Source organism: Tetrao urogallus (assembly GCF_951394365.1).
Source record: "Tetrao urogallus genome assembly, chromosome: 1".
Taxonomy (NCBI): Eukaryota; Metazoa; Chordata; class Aves; order Galliformes; family Phasianidae; genus Tetrao; species Tetrao urogallus.
The window spans coordinates 132,975,055-132,992,940 of record NC_136813.1 but is presented as its reverse complement, the minus strand read 5'-3'; the positions used below and the strand labels follow the sequence as shown (position 1 = coordinate 132,992,940).

The 17,886-nt window shown below is 40.1% G+C and overlaps 1 protein-coding gene across 1 annotated transcript in view; it reads left to right on the top strand.

Annotated features, from left to right (window-relative positions):
- CACNA1C (calcium voltage-gated channel subunit alpha1 C) overlaps window positions 1-17,886 on the top strand; it is a gene marked incomplete at both ends in the record, with an annotated part of 471,149 nt that overhangs the window by 349,347 nt on the left and 103,916 nt on the right. Inside the window, 4 exons of the mRNA XM_079548089.1 lie at window positions 5,032-5,122; window positions 13,474-13,500; window positions 15,590-15,750; window positions 17,040-17,265. Coding sequence (XP_079404215.1) covers window positions 5,032-5,122; window positions 13,474-13,500; window positions 15,590-15,750; window positions 17,040-17,265 — 505 coding nt within the window. The remainder of the gene's footprint in view (window positions 1-5,031; window positions 5,123-13,473; window positions 13,501-15,589; window positions 15,751-17,039; window positions 17,266-17,886) is intronic.

Here is a 17,886-nt window from a genome sequence, read left to right as displayed (position 1 = left end):
AGAGATGTCAAGTCAGGCAATGCAGCTTCTCACATATCCAGTTCTAAAATTAACATCAAGATCTGCATAGTCATTTAGTAATGTATCCTATCAACATCTGTGACATGTGTGTGCTTTGTCTATGTTTGTGGAACCTGGTATCCTTTGCCCAGGGATCATCTTATCCAGGTTTTAAATTCTCACAGCAAGATTCATTAAAGTCAGATTCAGCAACAAGCAAGTGTGGCAACATTATAATCCATGGAGATAAATTTGAATATTAGAATTACCTCCACTGTCAAGATGACAATACTGCCACAAATGCAAAATGCAACAGTGGTAGTGATGTTTCTGAAATGCAACTATATATTATTCCCTAAGTGTGGAAAGGCACAAAATATTTCAGTGCTACTTTGAAGGGGATTTGAAAGTGCTGTCTATCTTTTTACTTGAGCAGCTGGCTATCTCTTGGCAACCTGCCATCTAGTAATTTATTACATGTCCACAGGGCATTTGGTTGGAGGGACATATGTTAGTGCAAGTGTAGGGCTGGTATCAAAGCTTGATGCCGGTGACATGGAACAGAGGCTCTCAAAGGGTCTTGCACATCTGCCTACAACCATTCATAGACTGCAGACTTTGTCCTTATTTCTGTCCACTAGGTTTCAGAGCTAGAATTAACACAACATGAAGCTTATCTCAGGTTTATTTTTAAGGAAGCAGCTAGACAGCATTTGCTGCTTTAGTTGCTGTAGGAATGCTATGTAAGTAATATGAAATCAGAGTTTAGGTAGTCCAGGAGGAAAATACTGTATTCAGAGATGAACCATGCTGTGGAGAGATGTAAGAAGTGCAAATATTTCAGCGACTGTAGAGTATAAAACATACTGGTCGTCATGGTTTGCACTCTATCAAAATCATGAAATACCTGCATGGTTTAAAAGCTGTTTCACTTCCCTTTGGAAAGAAGTTCCTATGCTACCTTGGAAACGTGTAATTAATGGGAGATTCCATCAACCTGAGTGAATTATGGATGTGATCACTAAAGATAAATTCAGAAAAAGATCGCAATGTAAGCAAAGCCACCATGATTGCATATCTTCTATGGCATCATCATAGAATGACCTGGGTTGAAAAGGACCTTAAAGATCATCTAGTTTCAACCCCCTTGCTGTGGGTAGGGTCAACCTCTAGACCAGGCTGCTCAAAGGTATTCTAGCCCTGTGTGGTTGTTAGTAGTTCACTGCAGTGGTTTGGAATAGTATGGCTTGGTTTGGTTTGGTTGAGGCAAACTGCCATCTCAGTGTGCTCATCTCACTGTTAGCTGCACTGCTGTTCCTGGTGCAGTCCTGCAAAGGCAAACTGTCTGGTGGAAATGTCTTCTCATTCCTTTAACAACCTGCTCTCACATGTGCTGAGGAGTCACCTTCTACAGTATAGGTATTCAGTCATTCAACTACAACCCTAAGGTATAACTTAATATCCCAAGGTATCAGGTGTGCAATTGAACTGTGCGCGTGAGGATACAATGCCTGTGGTGTAGTTTGGATACTGAATTGCCTTGCAAGGCAAAGCCTGTGGTAGATGGAATACCTATGGATCTACTTGAAGGTCAAGGCCCACACTGCATCTGGCAGAACCCAGCCCTGTGGGGACCTCTGATCTGGGTACAAGGAGTTGATTTTTTGAACTTGACAGCAAACAGCTCTTGTAAGAGTGCATATGTCACTGATCACATATGGAGCAGGAGGTGAGGCACCAGAATTTCCATCACTAAGTCACTTTGTGTCTAGATAGGAGGAAATGCACTTTTGTCTCAACTTCCAAAATTACAAAGAGGAAGAAGTCACTGAGATGGCATAGTCCATATAGCATGATCCTGATAGCTCTGGTCTGGACTAGAGCCCACCATTTAGAAAAACATCTCTTCATGATTAAAACATTCTTGTGGTGGATTCACTACCAACATTGTTGGTGCATAGTTCCAATAATTAATTACTCTGACTGCAGAAAATGCCTGCCTTGCTTCTAGACTGGAGCTGGGGTGTGGGCAAAAGGTCTGCGTCTCTGAGAACTGAATCAGAAAGAAAGCTGTGTGGGCAACAGTTGGTCTACTTCATCTCATATTCAGCCCCAGTTTATACATAAATCTTCTGTGGCAACTTCAGTTTTCAGGATTTTTTAACTGGCCTAAATGAACCTCATAGCAGCTATGCACATGACTATCCATGATACTGAAGATGATGTGAGGTGCCACATAAAATTAAGTGGTTGTCCTGCTGAGAACATACCATGTTTGAGATTACGGTCCACATCTCCTGTCCATCCTGGCCTTTAACTTCTGGCCCTCTTTCTTCTTATACATGATAGCTTTGTAGTACTTTTTACTGTCCTTAACATTTACCAACAGTGCAGTGCAGTGAATGCTTGGGAGTTAGTGTCAGCAACTAGCCTGAACCATGGAAAAGACAGAGAAAAGACTGAGAAATGTAATTATCCCAACAATTTTTCTTTAGCATCTCCATCACTTTTGAAAAGTTTCTTGATATGGGAAAAATTTAGGAAAAAAAGAATGAGAAATCTGATTCAAAAATGGGCTGGTCCAGATCCTGGAACTAAAGATTAGAGGAAAACTTTGGGATATGTTGTGAGTGCCTTAGACTTATTGATTTCAGTAGTCAGACAGTCAAACAAGAAGACTTTTGCCATTGAAATCATTGGAAAAATGATTTCACCCATAAACTTCAATTCAACCACTTATTATTCTCAGAAGATAAATTTTAAAAAGAGCACAAAGCAAGGGGAGGTTATCCTCTGATGGTCTGATATAATGTTTTTTATTTTTATATATCTTATTTTTTCATTTCGTACTTTTAATTCACGTGATGAAGTTTTTTGAGAGAAGTGGATGTCATGTGCAAGCTGAGTTCCTTGTTTTTTTCTTTTGCCTGTCACTGGCTGCATGTTCTCTATTGATGTCTTGTTCCTGGTACTTGACCATCTTGTCTGTGAAAGGAAGCACTCCAGCTGGCTTGCCTGATAAGAAGAAAGAAAAGTTTTCTTGGTTTAGTCACTCCACAGAAACCCATGGTAATGTTCCACTGCACTTGGTGTCCACACTACGCATATTTGTATGTGTGTTTGTCTATATATCTCTATAAAGACTGACACATAATGTATCTTTGTGTATTTCTGCATGTGCGTGCCTTGCTTTTGCTATTGCTTGTGCAGTGTCCTCTTCATGCACTTAAGATAATAAGCTGTTCTGCAAATCAATCTCTTGCTAATGTCTTCAAGATTGTTTCCCATTTGCAAATAAGCTCAAATATGTCTTGAAAGTGCTTTACCTCATCCTCAAAGATGGCATACCAAATATCAATGTTTTGGTGTTTGTTTGTTTTTTTTTCCTGATGGGCTTCATCTGGATTGAAAATTTGAAGATTTTAATTATGAATGTCTCTTTTTCTTACAGTTTATTTGACTCTTCTGTGCACATCAAAATATGAATCCAGTTGATTTCTTTATTCATCTTTCTGAACAGACAAGATTTGTTAAAACATCTAGTCTTTGTAAAGAAACAGGCACCATTAGAGTACAGTATTTCATGGTTATGTCAAGAGTGCTAGAGAGACCATTATTTCATATGGTCTGTGTTCCTGAATAACACAATACAAGAACTTACAGATTTCCAAAGACATATGTTGGAAGCACTTGCATTATTGGGATTGTGTGCAGGAAAGATTTTGAAAGGCATTTCTGCCATAATGCTTTCAAAGCAAGAACCCAGTACCTCTTTGGAAGAACCTTCTGATATCTTTGTAGCTTCTGAAAGGATTTCTGAGCCCATAGCTCATTAAATATCTGCCCAACTGGAATGCAGAGCATATTTACTCTGTCTCTCCTTTTTTTATTTTTTAATCAAGGACTTACTATTAGATACTTTTTATTAATGAGTAACCTATTTTGACAAGCTATTAAAGCTTCTCCCACAGCTAATAGCGTGTACTGTCAAGACTCACCTGTGATATACATCCCATCTCAGAGGCCTAACTCTTCCATTACTCGTTGAAAATGTCATTTTCTGTATATTTGAAAAGAGGTGAAAAGGGAAGAGACACATTGAATGCTGTCCTTTCTTCCACCATATGTTGAATGTTAGTATGTTGAAGGAGTTACAGTTCATATAGGAGCTGGGAGAAATTCATGTAATGGAAACAGTGAATCTTTTTCATCTACAGAAGCAAATAAAATATTAAGGTTTCATAACGCATAGAAGATGTGACACCTTCTTGAATCCTAATGAAATAGGTTCACACCTAAGATTGCTTTCATTTGATGGTTATTTCATTATATTTCTGTAAAAGTGTAGGAGATTCTGTCCAGTTCTAATTTGATGACTGTCAAAATAAAATCTCTGCCACAGTTTATATTAATTAGTTTCTTTGTTGGTAATATCTGAAAGGGTCTGAGAGTTTGAATTCCCCTCTTTACCCCTATAAGTTCAGGCTCTAAATGCAAGGTTAAAACCCATTAACAGTGGTATACAGTACCTGGGCCATCAGTATTATTTATGTGGAACTTGCTATCAGGCCAACTGAAACCTTTTATCTGATTCCTTCTGAGTCTGGTACTTGCTATTTGCACTCCACTCCAGAAGAGACTGGAAAGGGTAGTAAAACGGTTGTGCTGGTGCAGGTGAAGAGGCATCTTCCTAAGTTTTCATTGAATTAAGCAAATGCTTATTTCTTGGTTTTGCCAGGTTCTCTCGTTTTTAGTGATTCTCATTCATAACAGTTCCTAGGAACTGACTCAAAAAGAAAGCAAGCAGCTGATTCTTTCCCTTTCTTTAGCATTTGAGTAAGCAGTGTGTATTCCAAAAGTCTACCAGCCCAGCCTTGTTTGTGCAGGGAGGCAGTAGACTTGCTCAGCTAAACGCTTGATCCTCTGGAGCTGCAGCGGAGGGTCTTTTCAATAAGACTGATGTGATTCATTAATAGATGTGTCAGGTTCTAATGGCGAACCCTCTCTTTTTCTTCCCTTTGACTCTTACAGTGAGCATGCCCACCAGTGAGACCGAGTCCGTGAACACAGACAACGTCCCTGGAACAGATATTGAAGGAGAAAACTGCGGTGCTAGGCTAGCGTGAGTACATATACACAGTTATATGTGTGCAGGTGCTGGCTTGAGCTTGGTGGTTTAAAGCCAAGGCAAATGTTAAACTCGTTAAGGGGAAGGAAACCACACTACGGGTGAAAAGAGGGTGGAGAAAATCTGTTAATCCCAGTTCTTATCTTAATTGCAATGTAAACTCACTCTGGATGTTAGTAGATAGCCTCTGGGATTACACAGATATAAATAAATCACAGAATTCCTACAATAAGCAGAGCTGGGTTTGCGTAGTAGCTAAAAGAAGAACTAATGGATAAGTGTTCTTATTTTAAAATTGGTCTTTAGTGACAGTTAATCAAATTCAGTATATGCAGACCAAACAGTGGAATTGACCAGTATATTTTAATTTCTCTAATGGCTCCTCTGCACTTTACAGTGCCTTGTAATTGAAATACACATGATAGCTTCCATCCTGCAGCTTGAATTATACCCTTAAAGTGCTGAGCACATCATAGTGAAAAATAAAACACAGCAATTGGGAGGGGGTAAAGCCTTCTCAAAATTACACCACTGTAGTAAGTAGACAGACTCAACAACATGTGAGATAGCACTTATGGAAGACGTTTATACTGTAAGATATGTTTTTTAGCTTCACTGTGAGCATGAATAGACCAGAGGAGTCCTTTCTTCCCTTTTGCATTACTTAAATAAGAATGGACCTTATGCTGCCTGGAAATATGTTTACCCTCTTTAATTTCTGTAAAAACTGGACTAAGCACTGTGCTGGAATACTTTGAGGCTCTGTCCTGTCCTTGGACATACTTTGAGCCCTTCTGTTTGATGAACTGCTGATCATAACTACCTAAGAAGAATTCTGTTTTGTTAGGCCTGTGGTCCAGTGTTCAGACCCTGACAGTAACAGGAGGGGAAGCATGCAAGCCTGGTCTTTTCCTGCCTTTTATTCCACTTCTCTGCTCCTGAATTCATGATTTTGTGTTAGAGATCTTAGAGGAGATGCTTCTCATTTTTGCCTTGAGAGGCCGTTTATGGACCTGTCAGCCATGGATTTATCTGAAACTGCTAATGCTGCCTATCCTCACAGTCTCCTGTGGCAGCAAGTTTCAGCTGTTCGCTACCTGCTGTGTAGACAAGTAGTTTAGTGTATCTGTTCTAAGCTGATATACTACTACTTTCAGTCAATGCCCTTTCTTCCTTGTACTGTGAGATTCGATGATCAACAGTTCTGCATTCAGCTAATCTATCACTTTCATGATTTCATAAACCTTGATTGTACCTCCCTCAAACACCCCTGGCCTTCTCCTCTGCAGACTGAAAAGGAAGCAATGTTATCTGCATTATAAGACGTGATGTGTGGAATATGTTATAAATTCAGTCTGCTTTCCTGGAAGTGTCAGCCAGTGGCTTACAAACGCTAGAAGAAAGTATGATAGCATTCCTTCGCCTGCTTGCTGTTGTCTACCTGCTGAGTCTGGTTTAGATTATGAACTCTTTTCAGAAGGAACCAGTCAAGGTCTATTCACAGCAGTAAGGCAGTTAGAGCTCTCTCTTTAGCACCTCACTTAGCTGCCTGTGCTCTTGTCACATAATAGGAAGCAGCAGCTGGATATGTGACCACTTCTTCCAGCTGGATCTGATTTGGAGAACTATCTCTCTTCTGCAATTATGGTTCCTAACACAATGGGTCCCCTGGTGCTACACAGTGCCAACAACAATGGGAACTGTTAATATAAAGTTGCATATATTTTTAATATTACAGCTTGCATTCATTTAATGTCCTTAATCCCAGAGGATCCTAAAACACTTCATGAACTGTATGTGTAGCAATTGTTTTCACAGTGTTAGAGTTTAGCTACCTTCGGGGTAAAATGTGACAGGTGTTTAAAAACATAAGGAGAAAGGACATGAGTGTATAAGGAGGTGTATGATAGATAACTTGTTTTGCGCTGAAACAGTACGGGGAATTTTGGCAAGGAGAACATAATTCTGTAAATTGGAATGCGGCCAGGAGAACTGAAGTTTAACCCAATTCTAAACATAAACATGACTTAGAATGTAGTTTACTGAAAATGATCCAACATATCCACAGGAGAATGACAGTCCTATGGTCTGACACAGTGCACACTATGCCCACAGTGTTAGGAGAGGAATGGCTGTATCCAATGCATTTTAACAAAGCAAAGAAAGACGACAAGAAAATGGAACTTTGTTTCTTCTTCCCATGTTGTAAATCTTAAAATTGTGCCTAAGTGTCACCAAAGCAGTACATATAAGATTGAGAGAGAAAAACAGTTTCCTTGCCTCATTCCATATAGTAGGCATATAGTAGGGAAATTGAAATCTGTTATTGAGAAGGGGATTTTTTTAAACCCCCCCCCCCTACCCAAGGACATTCAAAATCCTCAAGGCCTCAGGGAGATTGCTTTTCATCTCCAAGAGATGAATGGGAGCCTTCGACCAGGAAAATGAATGACTGTATCTTTGCATTTGAAAGTGTGGATCAAAATACAAATTTGTCAGTGCTTCCTGGTTTTGTAAATTTGTGGAGCTGCAAATTCCTCTCTTATGGGTAAATTTTGATTTGTCTTGAACTCTGATTCCATCAGTAATATACAAAATGTAAGCAGGGATTTCAGAACTGATTTGAGAGTAAGTAACGTTGGTGGAACATGACTTAGAGCATTAGGATTTGGCCAGTATCCAATAATAACTCAGTGCTGTTCAAGGATAGAAGTAGTTCTTCTGGGAAGTTGGGTTTTTCAAATGTGTTCTTCACATAGTACCAGTGAACTTTCAGTAAGTGTTAATGATTGTGATCATGACATCCTGATTTACTGTAGTTGAAGGTTAAGCCCAGACTCTTGAGCACTCCTCTGCATTCTGAAGTTTGTCTTTTAGAACTGAAATGGCTAGAGAAGTTTTCTGTTCAGCTTTGAGTTTCATGTGTTGAGTTTCAGATGATTTTTGATTTTGACCAGCCTACTAAAGTCACCCAATGGCCAGAAGTCCCCACTGTCTTGCTATAAACACGTTCTTCCTGGGGGTCAGAAATTGCACTGGGCAAGCTGCAGCTAGACATGACTGAAGCATCAGGGAGATTTCGAGGCAGAGGTAATATGTTTATTTATTTAGTGGCATCAAGCTGTTAGGGCATTTAATCACCTCAGCAACACCACCACCATGGTTACAGGCGGACCTTGCCATCTGAATATCCATGTGATAAAAAGAAAACGTACCTAGGAGACTGAAGGAGAATGTCTTTTTATTAAAGATAACTCCGTATTACTGGCTGTTCTTTTTGTTCTTATAAAAAGCTGCAGAGCTTTGAAAGGCATCATCTGTGAATGACAGAAAGATCTGCTTGAGCTGCCAGTCTCAAGCATGCCTTTTGGAAAAGGAGATCTTCCCTGACAGCCTTTCTCAGCTCCACAGAGACATATGCTACGTGAGATCAGGAGACTACCTCTCAAACACACGCTGTCTCCTACTGATTGTTTCAAAGGAGCTTTTCTTCCTATAGTATCCATACTATCATCTGTGCTGTCTGGAGCAGTGCCAGATTTAAACCAGCAGGAGTTTCAGGAGGAATGTAGTATCTAATCTTTTTGCTTAGTGTGTAAATCCAGCTTCTTAAAACTAAAACAAACAAGCAAACACAAACTTTGTTCGTATTCATCCTTAGTAATTCCGCTGCCATCAGGCGAGCTGTGGGAAGGAGTATTTTCCTTCCTAAAATGATGCTATCTTTAACATGTGTCCAAATTTTTTTTTAAAAAAAAGGTCTTGTGGGGTTCCATGGAGCACTGAAAAATGTCCCACAAATTCCACAGCATGTCATCTCTGTCATGACATTGCCTTGTACTGCACTGACATCTGTCCTGAAGTAGAAACACAACAGCTTTTATCCTCAAGGTCAGGAAGTGGAACTTACTTATCTTAATTGTGGCGTGTCACAACTTTAATAACCTGTTGCCTCCAGGTACAAAGAAATGTGTTTTCTCTACAAGTATCAGTGAGATAAACCCAAAACTAGGAACGATGGGTTTCTCTTTACAGGACAGCCTTATGCCTAGTAGTGAGTAGTTTCTCTGAGCCTCTTTGAGGCTCAGCAGGCCTCAAATTCCTGCCGGTAGGCTGTTGCTCATAATCAACAGTAATCTGTTCTGCGCAGGATGGCAGCGTATATAATCTTCCAATACCAGAATGCTAATTTTCTAATACAACCATGCAGACCTGGAGTGCCACAATAGAACTTGCTTTTATAAGTATGTCTTAGCTAAAAAGAGACCTTTGTGGAAACTTAAGTTTCACGGAGCTGTGGTAGAAAACTGAAGCACTTGAGCTCAAAGAGGAAGAGAACTTAAAATGATCTGCTTTCCCTGAAATAATAAGCCACTTGGCACTTTCACCTTGGATGGGATTTCCATATATTTGGGGGACAGTGCAATTGCTTTTCCACCGAAGAGGATTAAAAAAGTAAAAGAGGATAGAATAAAATGAACAATCTACACTGGCTTTTCAGAAAATGCAATGTCCTTAAAATAATATAGACAATGGAAGCTTTCCTTGGCAGCCAAACCATTGGTGATTTTCCTTTGGTGCTTTTCTGTCTGTACAACAGCTCCTTACGCAACTCTTGCAATAATCAGCATAGCAGCCAGTGGTAAAGCAGAAAGGGTCATTTTGCTTTCAGGTTCAGTACAGTTGCCATTGGTTTTGACCTAATGAGAAGATAGATTCCTTTGAGGACCAAATTCTCAATCACATCAGGAGCTGCGGAAAGAAGAGTTTGCCAAAAGCTCTGAAACCTCTGCTGACTTTAGAAGGAAAACACATGGCAGCAACCCTTTCATATCAGCATTCACTACTGCTCTCCAGTTTATTTATAAGCATGGCATTCTTGTTATTCACCGTCAGTTCTAGGTACGTGTCTCAGGACAGCAGCATGCCCTTGTGGAGGAGGCATTATCTTCCTGCTTCACATTTTGTGACAGGCCTTACCTGTGACTTGCCAAAGGGGGAGCAGGGCTATTCTCTCACTTTTAAGTGCTGGCCTGTTTCTCCAGTCTGTTTCCCAGATCAAGAAGGCCTAATAAATAGCAAACCACCTAAACTTTAAAATAGATAGATCCAGTTTCCTTAAGGATATTGTTTAGATTCTTATTGCTGCTAGCAAACAGCCACCTCTGTCTTAAACCCAGCATCACTCCTTTGGGTCAGCATGCTCTTCAGTGCTTGATTTCAATCCACTTCATAGTTCAAGTTCTCTGGGGCCAGAGTGTTTTGCTTGAAGCTTTTAATAAATGGACAGAAATGAGAAATGATCATTGTGTATCACTGTATAATACTGCAGTATTAATTGTATTGTAGCGAAGATAGCAAGCTGGAGGTCCATTGCTTCAGGACAAATTGCAGAGATGTAGCTGAGGGTAGAACTTATCCCTAAGACTCCATTTTACTGAGAGGCTATTAAGAAATGAAAATGTTATGTCACTGTATACTCTTGTCCTAGGAATGTGTAGGAATAGGGTGGGCATCTATTCTTCAGGGATTCCAACATCCCTACTAGAACAAAGAAATGCCCTTCCATCAGCAGGAAGATAGAAAGGGAAGAATGCTTTCCAAGGTTTTGTTGTGCTGCTTTATCTCTCAGAATATGGGATATCTCTGAATCTGATATATCTGAATTGTGCTCATTGTCCCAAGCTTATGCTGATAAAATTTTTATGTTTCACTGTTTTATCCGCATGTGGTAACTTTACCTTAACCAGGTAAGGTTTAGAAGAGTTTTAGAAAATTGAACATAGCTACTCAAATGGTAAAGGCCTGATTTCTGATTTCATCTTTTTTAAGATGTAATCTGAGTTACATGGATCCTATGACAAAAACACTCAGTAGTGATCTGAAATATTTGTCATATAAGCTCTAATATCATATTTGGAAAAAATAACCAACAACTATTTCTCAAGACATATCAGAGCTCCACCTGAGGAAGATTTCTTTCTTTCAAAGACATAAAACATCTAGGGTATGAGGAGTACAAGAGATCTGTCTTTAAACCTATACCACAGAATCTGATTAATTCTGAACCCCTGGCAAGTGCCAGTTTGGAATGTCACAAAGAGGCCATTTGATGACTTGAAAAATGCCATAAGTGCATTCTGTGTATGGTGTTAACCCTCATTCTGAAAGGTGAAGGCTTCTTGATCACAGGTGTCATTGTAAAAAATATGTTTCAGATTAGGGCATAATATTTTAAAAAACAGTTATTGCACAATTTGTGTTTCCAAAACTCAACTTCATTCTCGGATTCTGCCTCTAAATATAAATCTCTTCCTCCTCCTTTGTCCTGTTCTATATATATATCACACCCACTTGTGATAAAGCCTTCTGCCGTAACAGTAAGGCAGTGGGGCGGGGGGAACAGCTAACCTGTCGGAGCACTGAATGCACTTGGCTGTTGCTCATAATGCTCCAAAGATGTAATTATCACATGTGTGATGAACACTACACCTGCCACATCTCTTCTGCTTAAATAAATAAAAGATCCCTTAAATGCAGCAGAGCTCCCTCACTGGAAAGCCATCATCAGAGAGGTCATCAGAGGACTTCATACTCCCTGTCTTTTACTTCCCACTGGTCGAGTACCCCATTATATCCTTCTTGCTCTCTTTCCACCCCACCTGAAGCTTTCTCCTGTGAAAGTCTTCCCTCTCTTTTTTCAGCACCAAGCCTTGTCTCACACTGCACTATTTTTATTCTCTTTCTTTCTCCTGGCCTTGTCTGATCCTTCCAGTTGCCTGTAAATCTGATCCATTACAGTAGGCAGGCCATTTTAAGCAGGACTTCTCAGTAAGATGGTGGGATAGCATTAACATTAAGGATATGCTGTGTAGGTGCTTCACCAGCCATTCTTATTACAGTTCCATTGTCTCCTCAGCATAGTTTAGCATTCTGTTCAGCCAGTGCATTATTTCTTCTTTATCAAAATAATTCTTGCATGTGTCTGAAACCACGCTGCTGCCTAGTATGTGGCCTAGACAAGCTGCCTGTGACATAGCAAGAAGGATGTATTCAGTGCAAAAGCTTTTATTTTTATTTATTTTGACTTGGACCATCTGCTGGTGAAATGCTTCTATCACTAAAATCTCTTCCACATAAGGAAACTGACCCATCATTTTTTGTCGGTGACCAATGTCCTCAAACAGGTTCAAGATTACTACAGGAGGTAGCGTTGGATGCTTTAAGAATTGCTTTCCCCTGTGTCTGCTAACACAGCTCCATTTTTAAGCCAGTGCAGGGAGACCATTGCTGACTGTTGTCAACAATGAATCACTTTCCTATCATAGCGGGAACCTTAAGAAATACTTCCATTCAGCAGGAAAGTCTTATTCACAGTCACTCTCCAAATCTTCATTTCTTTTGTTGGTAGTGGATTTTGAAGCTCCCTAAGTCATCTCTGGTGAATGTCATTGTATCCACATACCTTTGTTCTCTCTCTGCCTGTACTAGTATTGTACATACCACAAGACAGTCTAAGAGTTTCTGGGACTTACAGGACAAGGGGCAAGCAGGGCAAGATAGCAGCCATATAACTAGGGTTTGTCTCTAGCTTTGCCTGTGACTTCTTGTATAAAGCTAATGGCATCATTGAAGAGAATGATCCTGAGTGCATGGATTTAGATAGTCAGACATGTATATAGTTTGAGCATGGCTCAACTTTCAGGAGAGCTTAATAACCAGAATTTCATTGACAGTGACAGAATTTCTGATTGTTCAGCCCATTTAAATTCAGATTGCTTTACACAGATAACAAAGACAAATAAATATGAGTGTTATTATCTAAGTAAAACAATCACTGTATACTGCTTTTCCCTCAATTGCTAGGAGAAAAAGAAAACATTATTTTCCCCATGATTTCATAATGTGCTTATACATCTTGAAGTGACAGGTGATATGTGAATGCAATATGTCTGTGTGTATATGTCATGTATATTTTAATACAGGTATATAAACAACTAGTGACTAAAAGAAAAAGAGTCATACTAAAAAAATAAACTTAGTAGCGGATGTATAGTAACCCTAGCTTTAGGCCATACTTTTACCCAAGAAAAAGGCTATTTGCTGATCTTAGTAGGTGGTAGACTCCTATCACAGCATGACTTCTGCTTCATAACTCCCACCAAAAAACAGGTTTGGATATCGGGGAATCCTAATCCTGTCCAGAGCCTACGGGGGATTCCAAAGGAAAAGAGTATACATGCAAAAAATTAATTGAGCTTGTTTCTTTCTGTTGCTGTTCTCATAAAAGCCTTAGGAGGTATGGAAAAACTTCAGAGACTTTAATGGCAATTCTTATCTTTCAGGCATCGGATCTCCAAATCTAAATTTAGGTAAGTAACTTTTGTTTTCTTCCTTTGCACTGATTTTGTTCCTTACCTTGTGGAATGGCTTATTCCTGCATCTGTGGGGTACAGTCTTGATTCTAGGGCATGCTGCCACATTTGGTAGATTTTAGTCAATCGTCTACTAAATAATAATATACTTTTTCTAAATTTCATACTGATATAAGGCACAGGGACTACTGAGACTATTTCACTGAAAAGTACGTATCTGATTGCTACCTCTGCATCTTGAACCATAAAAAATTAAAGCAGAAGGAAAAAAAGTTCTACCACATAATTACATTGTGCCCATAACATCAACCCTGTCAGCTCAAGGTTCTGTTTCCTACAGTGGGTTCCATTACTCTGTGCTGCTTGACTGTAAGTCTTTCAACTGACAAAGTTTGATATTGAGATTATTTGTGAATTGCTCTCTTTTACTATGAGACATGTGAAGCTTTTCTGGTGATACTTCCCTTTCTGTTGACTTAAAGCTCTTAACAATGTACATCAATCTGCTGGTGATTGTCTGTGGGTTTTCTCTGTAAAAGCTGACCAAATCCATGTAACTTCACTGTTGACATCCCATTCCATTTCTGCCGCTTCTGCAGGAGTCCAGCAGCCTCCATTGAACTCTGAATTCAATGTCAATTTTATAGAAAAGTAAATTAGCTTTCACAGGAACTGAGACAAGGACTAAAATGTTACTTAAATAAGGGACAGTAATGTAAATTCAGGAATCTGCATGTGTATGTATTGCCAATACGCATCCCTCTGCAGAGTGTTGCATACTTGATCACATTCATACAGTCCATGGATTTAATTATGTCAAGTGTAAGCACAAGAAAACATTTGTATCACCACATGGTGATGTTCCTTCTCCATTAGTGCAAAATACACACAAAACTGTGTAAGATTGCTGATGGTTTAAGGAGAATGTAAACACATCAGTGTTCTGACCATTTTGAAAATTGAAAGATCATTTCCTGTCCACAGTCCACTTGCTAAACATGCAGCCCTGATTAAATGCTTGAGCTACCAAGACTAGATGCAAAGCTAATTACAAAGCTAAAACAGCCTGGATTTTATTGCCTGTTGAAATGCTGTTGCAAAATTCTCAGCCGGTGTGCAGTGTGCACATTGCCTGGCTTTATTTTATCTATATACTGAGCCCTGACCTCAAGTATGGCCACAGTTTATCACTGGAAATTATATGTAAGAAAAGACTAACCAAGAGATTTTCTCTCCCCCTCTGTCCTGTAATGTTTATGTGTGCATCTGAAGAGCACAACGGACACCTATGTGTATAATGTATATAATATCTATATAAAACTATTAGTTTTATTATACAGTGGCAAGTGTTGCCTGGAGACTGGTTGCTATGCAAGTTAAATTCTGACGAGTAGGAGGTGTGTAATTAGCTTTAAATATCTTCTGTGGTTGGTAATTACCCTCAGAAATCAGTGACACAAGAGAACGTCTTCTTGGAAGGCAAACTTTAAAAGATCTGTTGATTAACAAATGGTATCCTTAGCTCCAGGCAAAAAGGTAAGGTACTGAGGTCCCCTAAATCTTTCTGTTCAGAGTTAGCTCTGGAATTACGCTAGTTTCTGATCATTGCCAACTGCTGGATACCTTCTATGAGTATTATATTTTATCTCACTCTCCAATTGTACACCTCCCATTGTACACAGTGGGAATCTTTTCATTGACTATCCCAATGCTGGGCCAAGTTCGATTTCAGGCCACAGGCATTATATAGAGGAAGAATAATGATTTTTGTGGGAATTGGACTGAAAGACATCTTAGGGTAGCTGTGATAGATGTCTTAATCAGATTAAGATATTGCTTGAAGAGGTTTATTCACCCTTAAATGTTGCAAATTGGTTTAGGACTAACTTCATTCCTAGAGCTAAAGAAACGATGATCACAGCTGTCGACTCAGATGAGAGTAAGAGCATGTTTCTCAGGGTGAACTTTAAAGTTATTCCCTACCATTTTCAAGCAATGAATCAAGACCAGAGTCTCTCTCACAGAGATTTGCAGTAGCCTAAAGATCTCTGTCTAAAAAGCACTTTTCCTTTTCTAATTTTTCAAGTCGCTATTGGCGCCGATGGAATCGATTCTGCAGACGAAAGTGCCGTGCTGCTGTCAAGTCCAATGTTTTCTACTGGTTGGTGATCTTCCTTGTGTTTCTCAACACCCTTACCATTGCTTCTGAACACTACAACCAGCCAGACTGGCTCACTGAGGTTCAAGGTGAGGAGAGAGTGATGGTTCTGTTTGTTTTGTTCAGTGTTAAGAAAGAGGGCTGTGGGAGAAGCTGGTGTGTTAGGCTATTAGGCTACAGAGTGTAAAAGGAACATGTGCAGCTGCAAGTAGTCCCCTTTCTGAGGAGGATCTTAAACAGCACAACAAAACATCAACCCGCATAAGAAGAGGTTTCGGGGAAGATATGAATCCCTCATTTTTAGCCAAAGTGATGTTCCACTGGGTGTAAGTGAAATCAGGAGCTTATGCTAAATGAATATCTGCAGCCATTGGATTTCTAATTTATGGATGGCTTCTGGAATCTATAAGTTTTCCAGGGTCTTCCCCTGGAAAAGTAGGAGGGCCACAAAGATCATCAGGGGACTGGAACACCTCCCCTATGAAGACAGGCTGAGGGAGCTGGGCTTGTTCAGCCTGGAGAAAAGAAGGCTGCAGGGTGACCTCATTGCAGCCTTTCAGTACCTAAAGGAAGCCTACAAAAAGGAGGGGAATCAACTCTTTGAAAGGGTTGATAACTGCAGGACAAGGGGAAATTGTTTAAGTTGAGGGAGGGGAGATTTAGATTGGACATCAGGGGGAAGTTCTTTACAGAGGGAGAGGTGAGGTGCTGGAACAGGCTGCCCAGAGAGGTTGTGGATGCCCCGTCCCTGGAGGTGTTCAAGGCCAGGTTGGATGGGGCCCTGGGCAGCCTGGCCTAGCATTAAATGGGGAGGTTGGTGCCTGCCTGTGGCAGGGGAGTTGGAGATTCATGATCCTTGAGGTCCCTTCCAACCCAAGCCATTCTGTGATTCTGTGATTCTGTGAAACTGCATTTATGATAAATTCTAACTACCAGCAAAGTGGCAAAGAATGAGTTTTTAAATTCTTCATTCTTCAGAACAGTTGAATCCTCACTGGACGTGAGAGCAGCTGAAAGGCTTAATTAAGCAACAGCAGGTAGCACAGCAGCTCTTCTATTCCCGCTCCCATCTGCAGATGACAAGTGTGATGGGAGATTGAGCACAGGAAGGCATATCCCTGCCGTGGAGGTTGTGCGGTTGTATAATACATCACAGCTGTATCTGCAATGCATAAGAATTGCTGTAAGCATCCTTGTAAAACATTTCTGCAGATGACATGCCCACACCTTTTAAGTCTACTCTTTCAAACAAGCTTGGATAACGTTACTCTTTCAGACTGATCCCGGAAGGGGGTTCTTACAAGCGAGGGTCAATAATTAATCTGTTATGATCTTTTGATTAAGTTTCCTTAATCTGTTTCTGTTTGTTTTTCATGAGACACTGCCAATAAGGTGCTGCTAGCTCTTTTCACGGCAGAGATGCTACTGAAGATGTACAGCCTTGGTCTCCAGGCCTATTTTGTGTCCCTCTTCAACCGCTTTGACTGTTTCATTGTGTGTGGAGGAATCCTGGAAACCATTCTGGTTGAGACGAAGATCATGTCACCTCTGGGCATTTCTGTGTTGAGATGTGTTCGGCTATTAAGAATATTTAAAATCACAAGGTACTTTTGTGATTCTTTCAGAATGTATGAGGGCTACAGAACATGTGTAATTTCAAGTCACTAACATGGTGCTTTTTTCACTTTTTCTACCATTAATTGGGTAGTGAGAGTGCTAGGCAAATGGTCCTCATCTTCCGTCAACCAAGGCAGGATGGGGAGGAGTGAACAGATTAGATGTTCCTGATTTGAGCTGGATTGGTCAAAAGTCGGTTATAGGGGACTGAAGACACTTGATACCATGCTGATTAACCAAAATCTTGGAGGATAATGTTGAGTTTGTGCTCTGAATTTCCATGCAAAAGACCAAGTGAAAACAAAAGAGCAGATAGCCTTGTGATGTTTTCTGGTGTTTTGTGGGTGGCAGAGCCTGAAATACTACTGTAAGTCAAAACAGTATTTGAATGAGTAGTCCATACCAGCTCATGGTTGAGGAGACTCAACCATGGTCTAAGTGTCAACACAAGCACCTATAGGCAAAAGGTGTTGCCAGCCTTTTTCCTTCAGAGAAGTTTGGCATGAAGCAGCAGCTCTACAAAGAAGCCAGACTTTTCCAGACTTTAATCTCTCCTATTTTTACTTTTCTTTCTGTCTTCTCTCCACAGTGGTGTCCATTAAACAGTT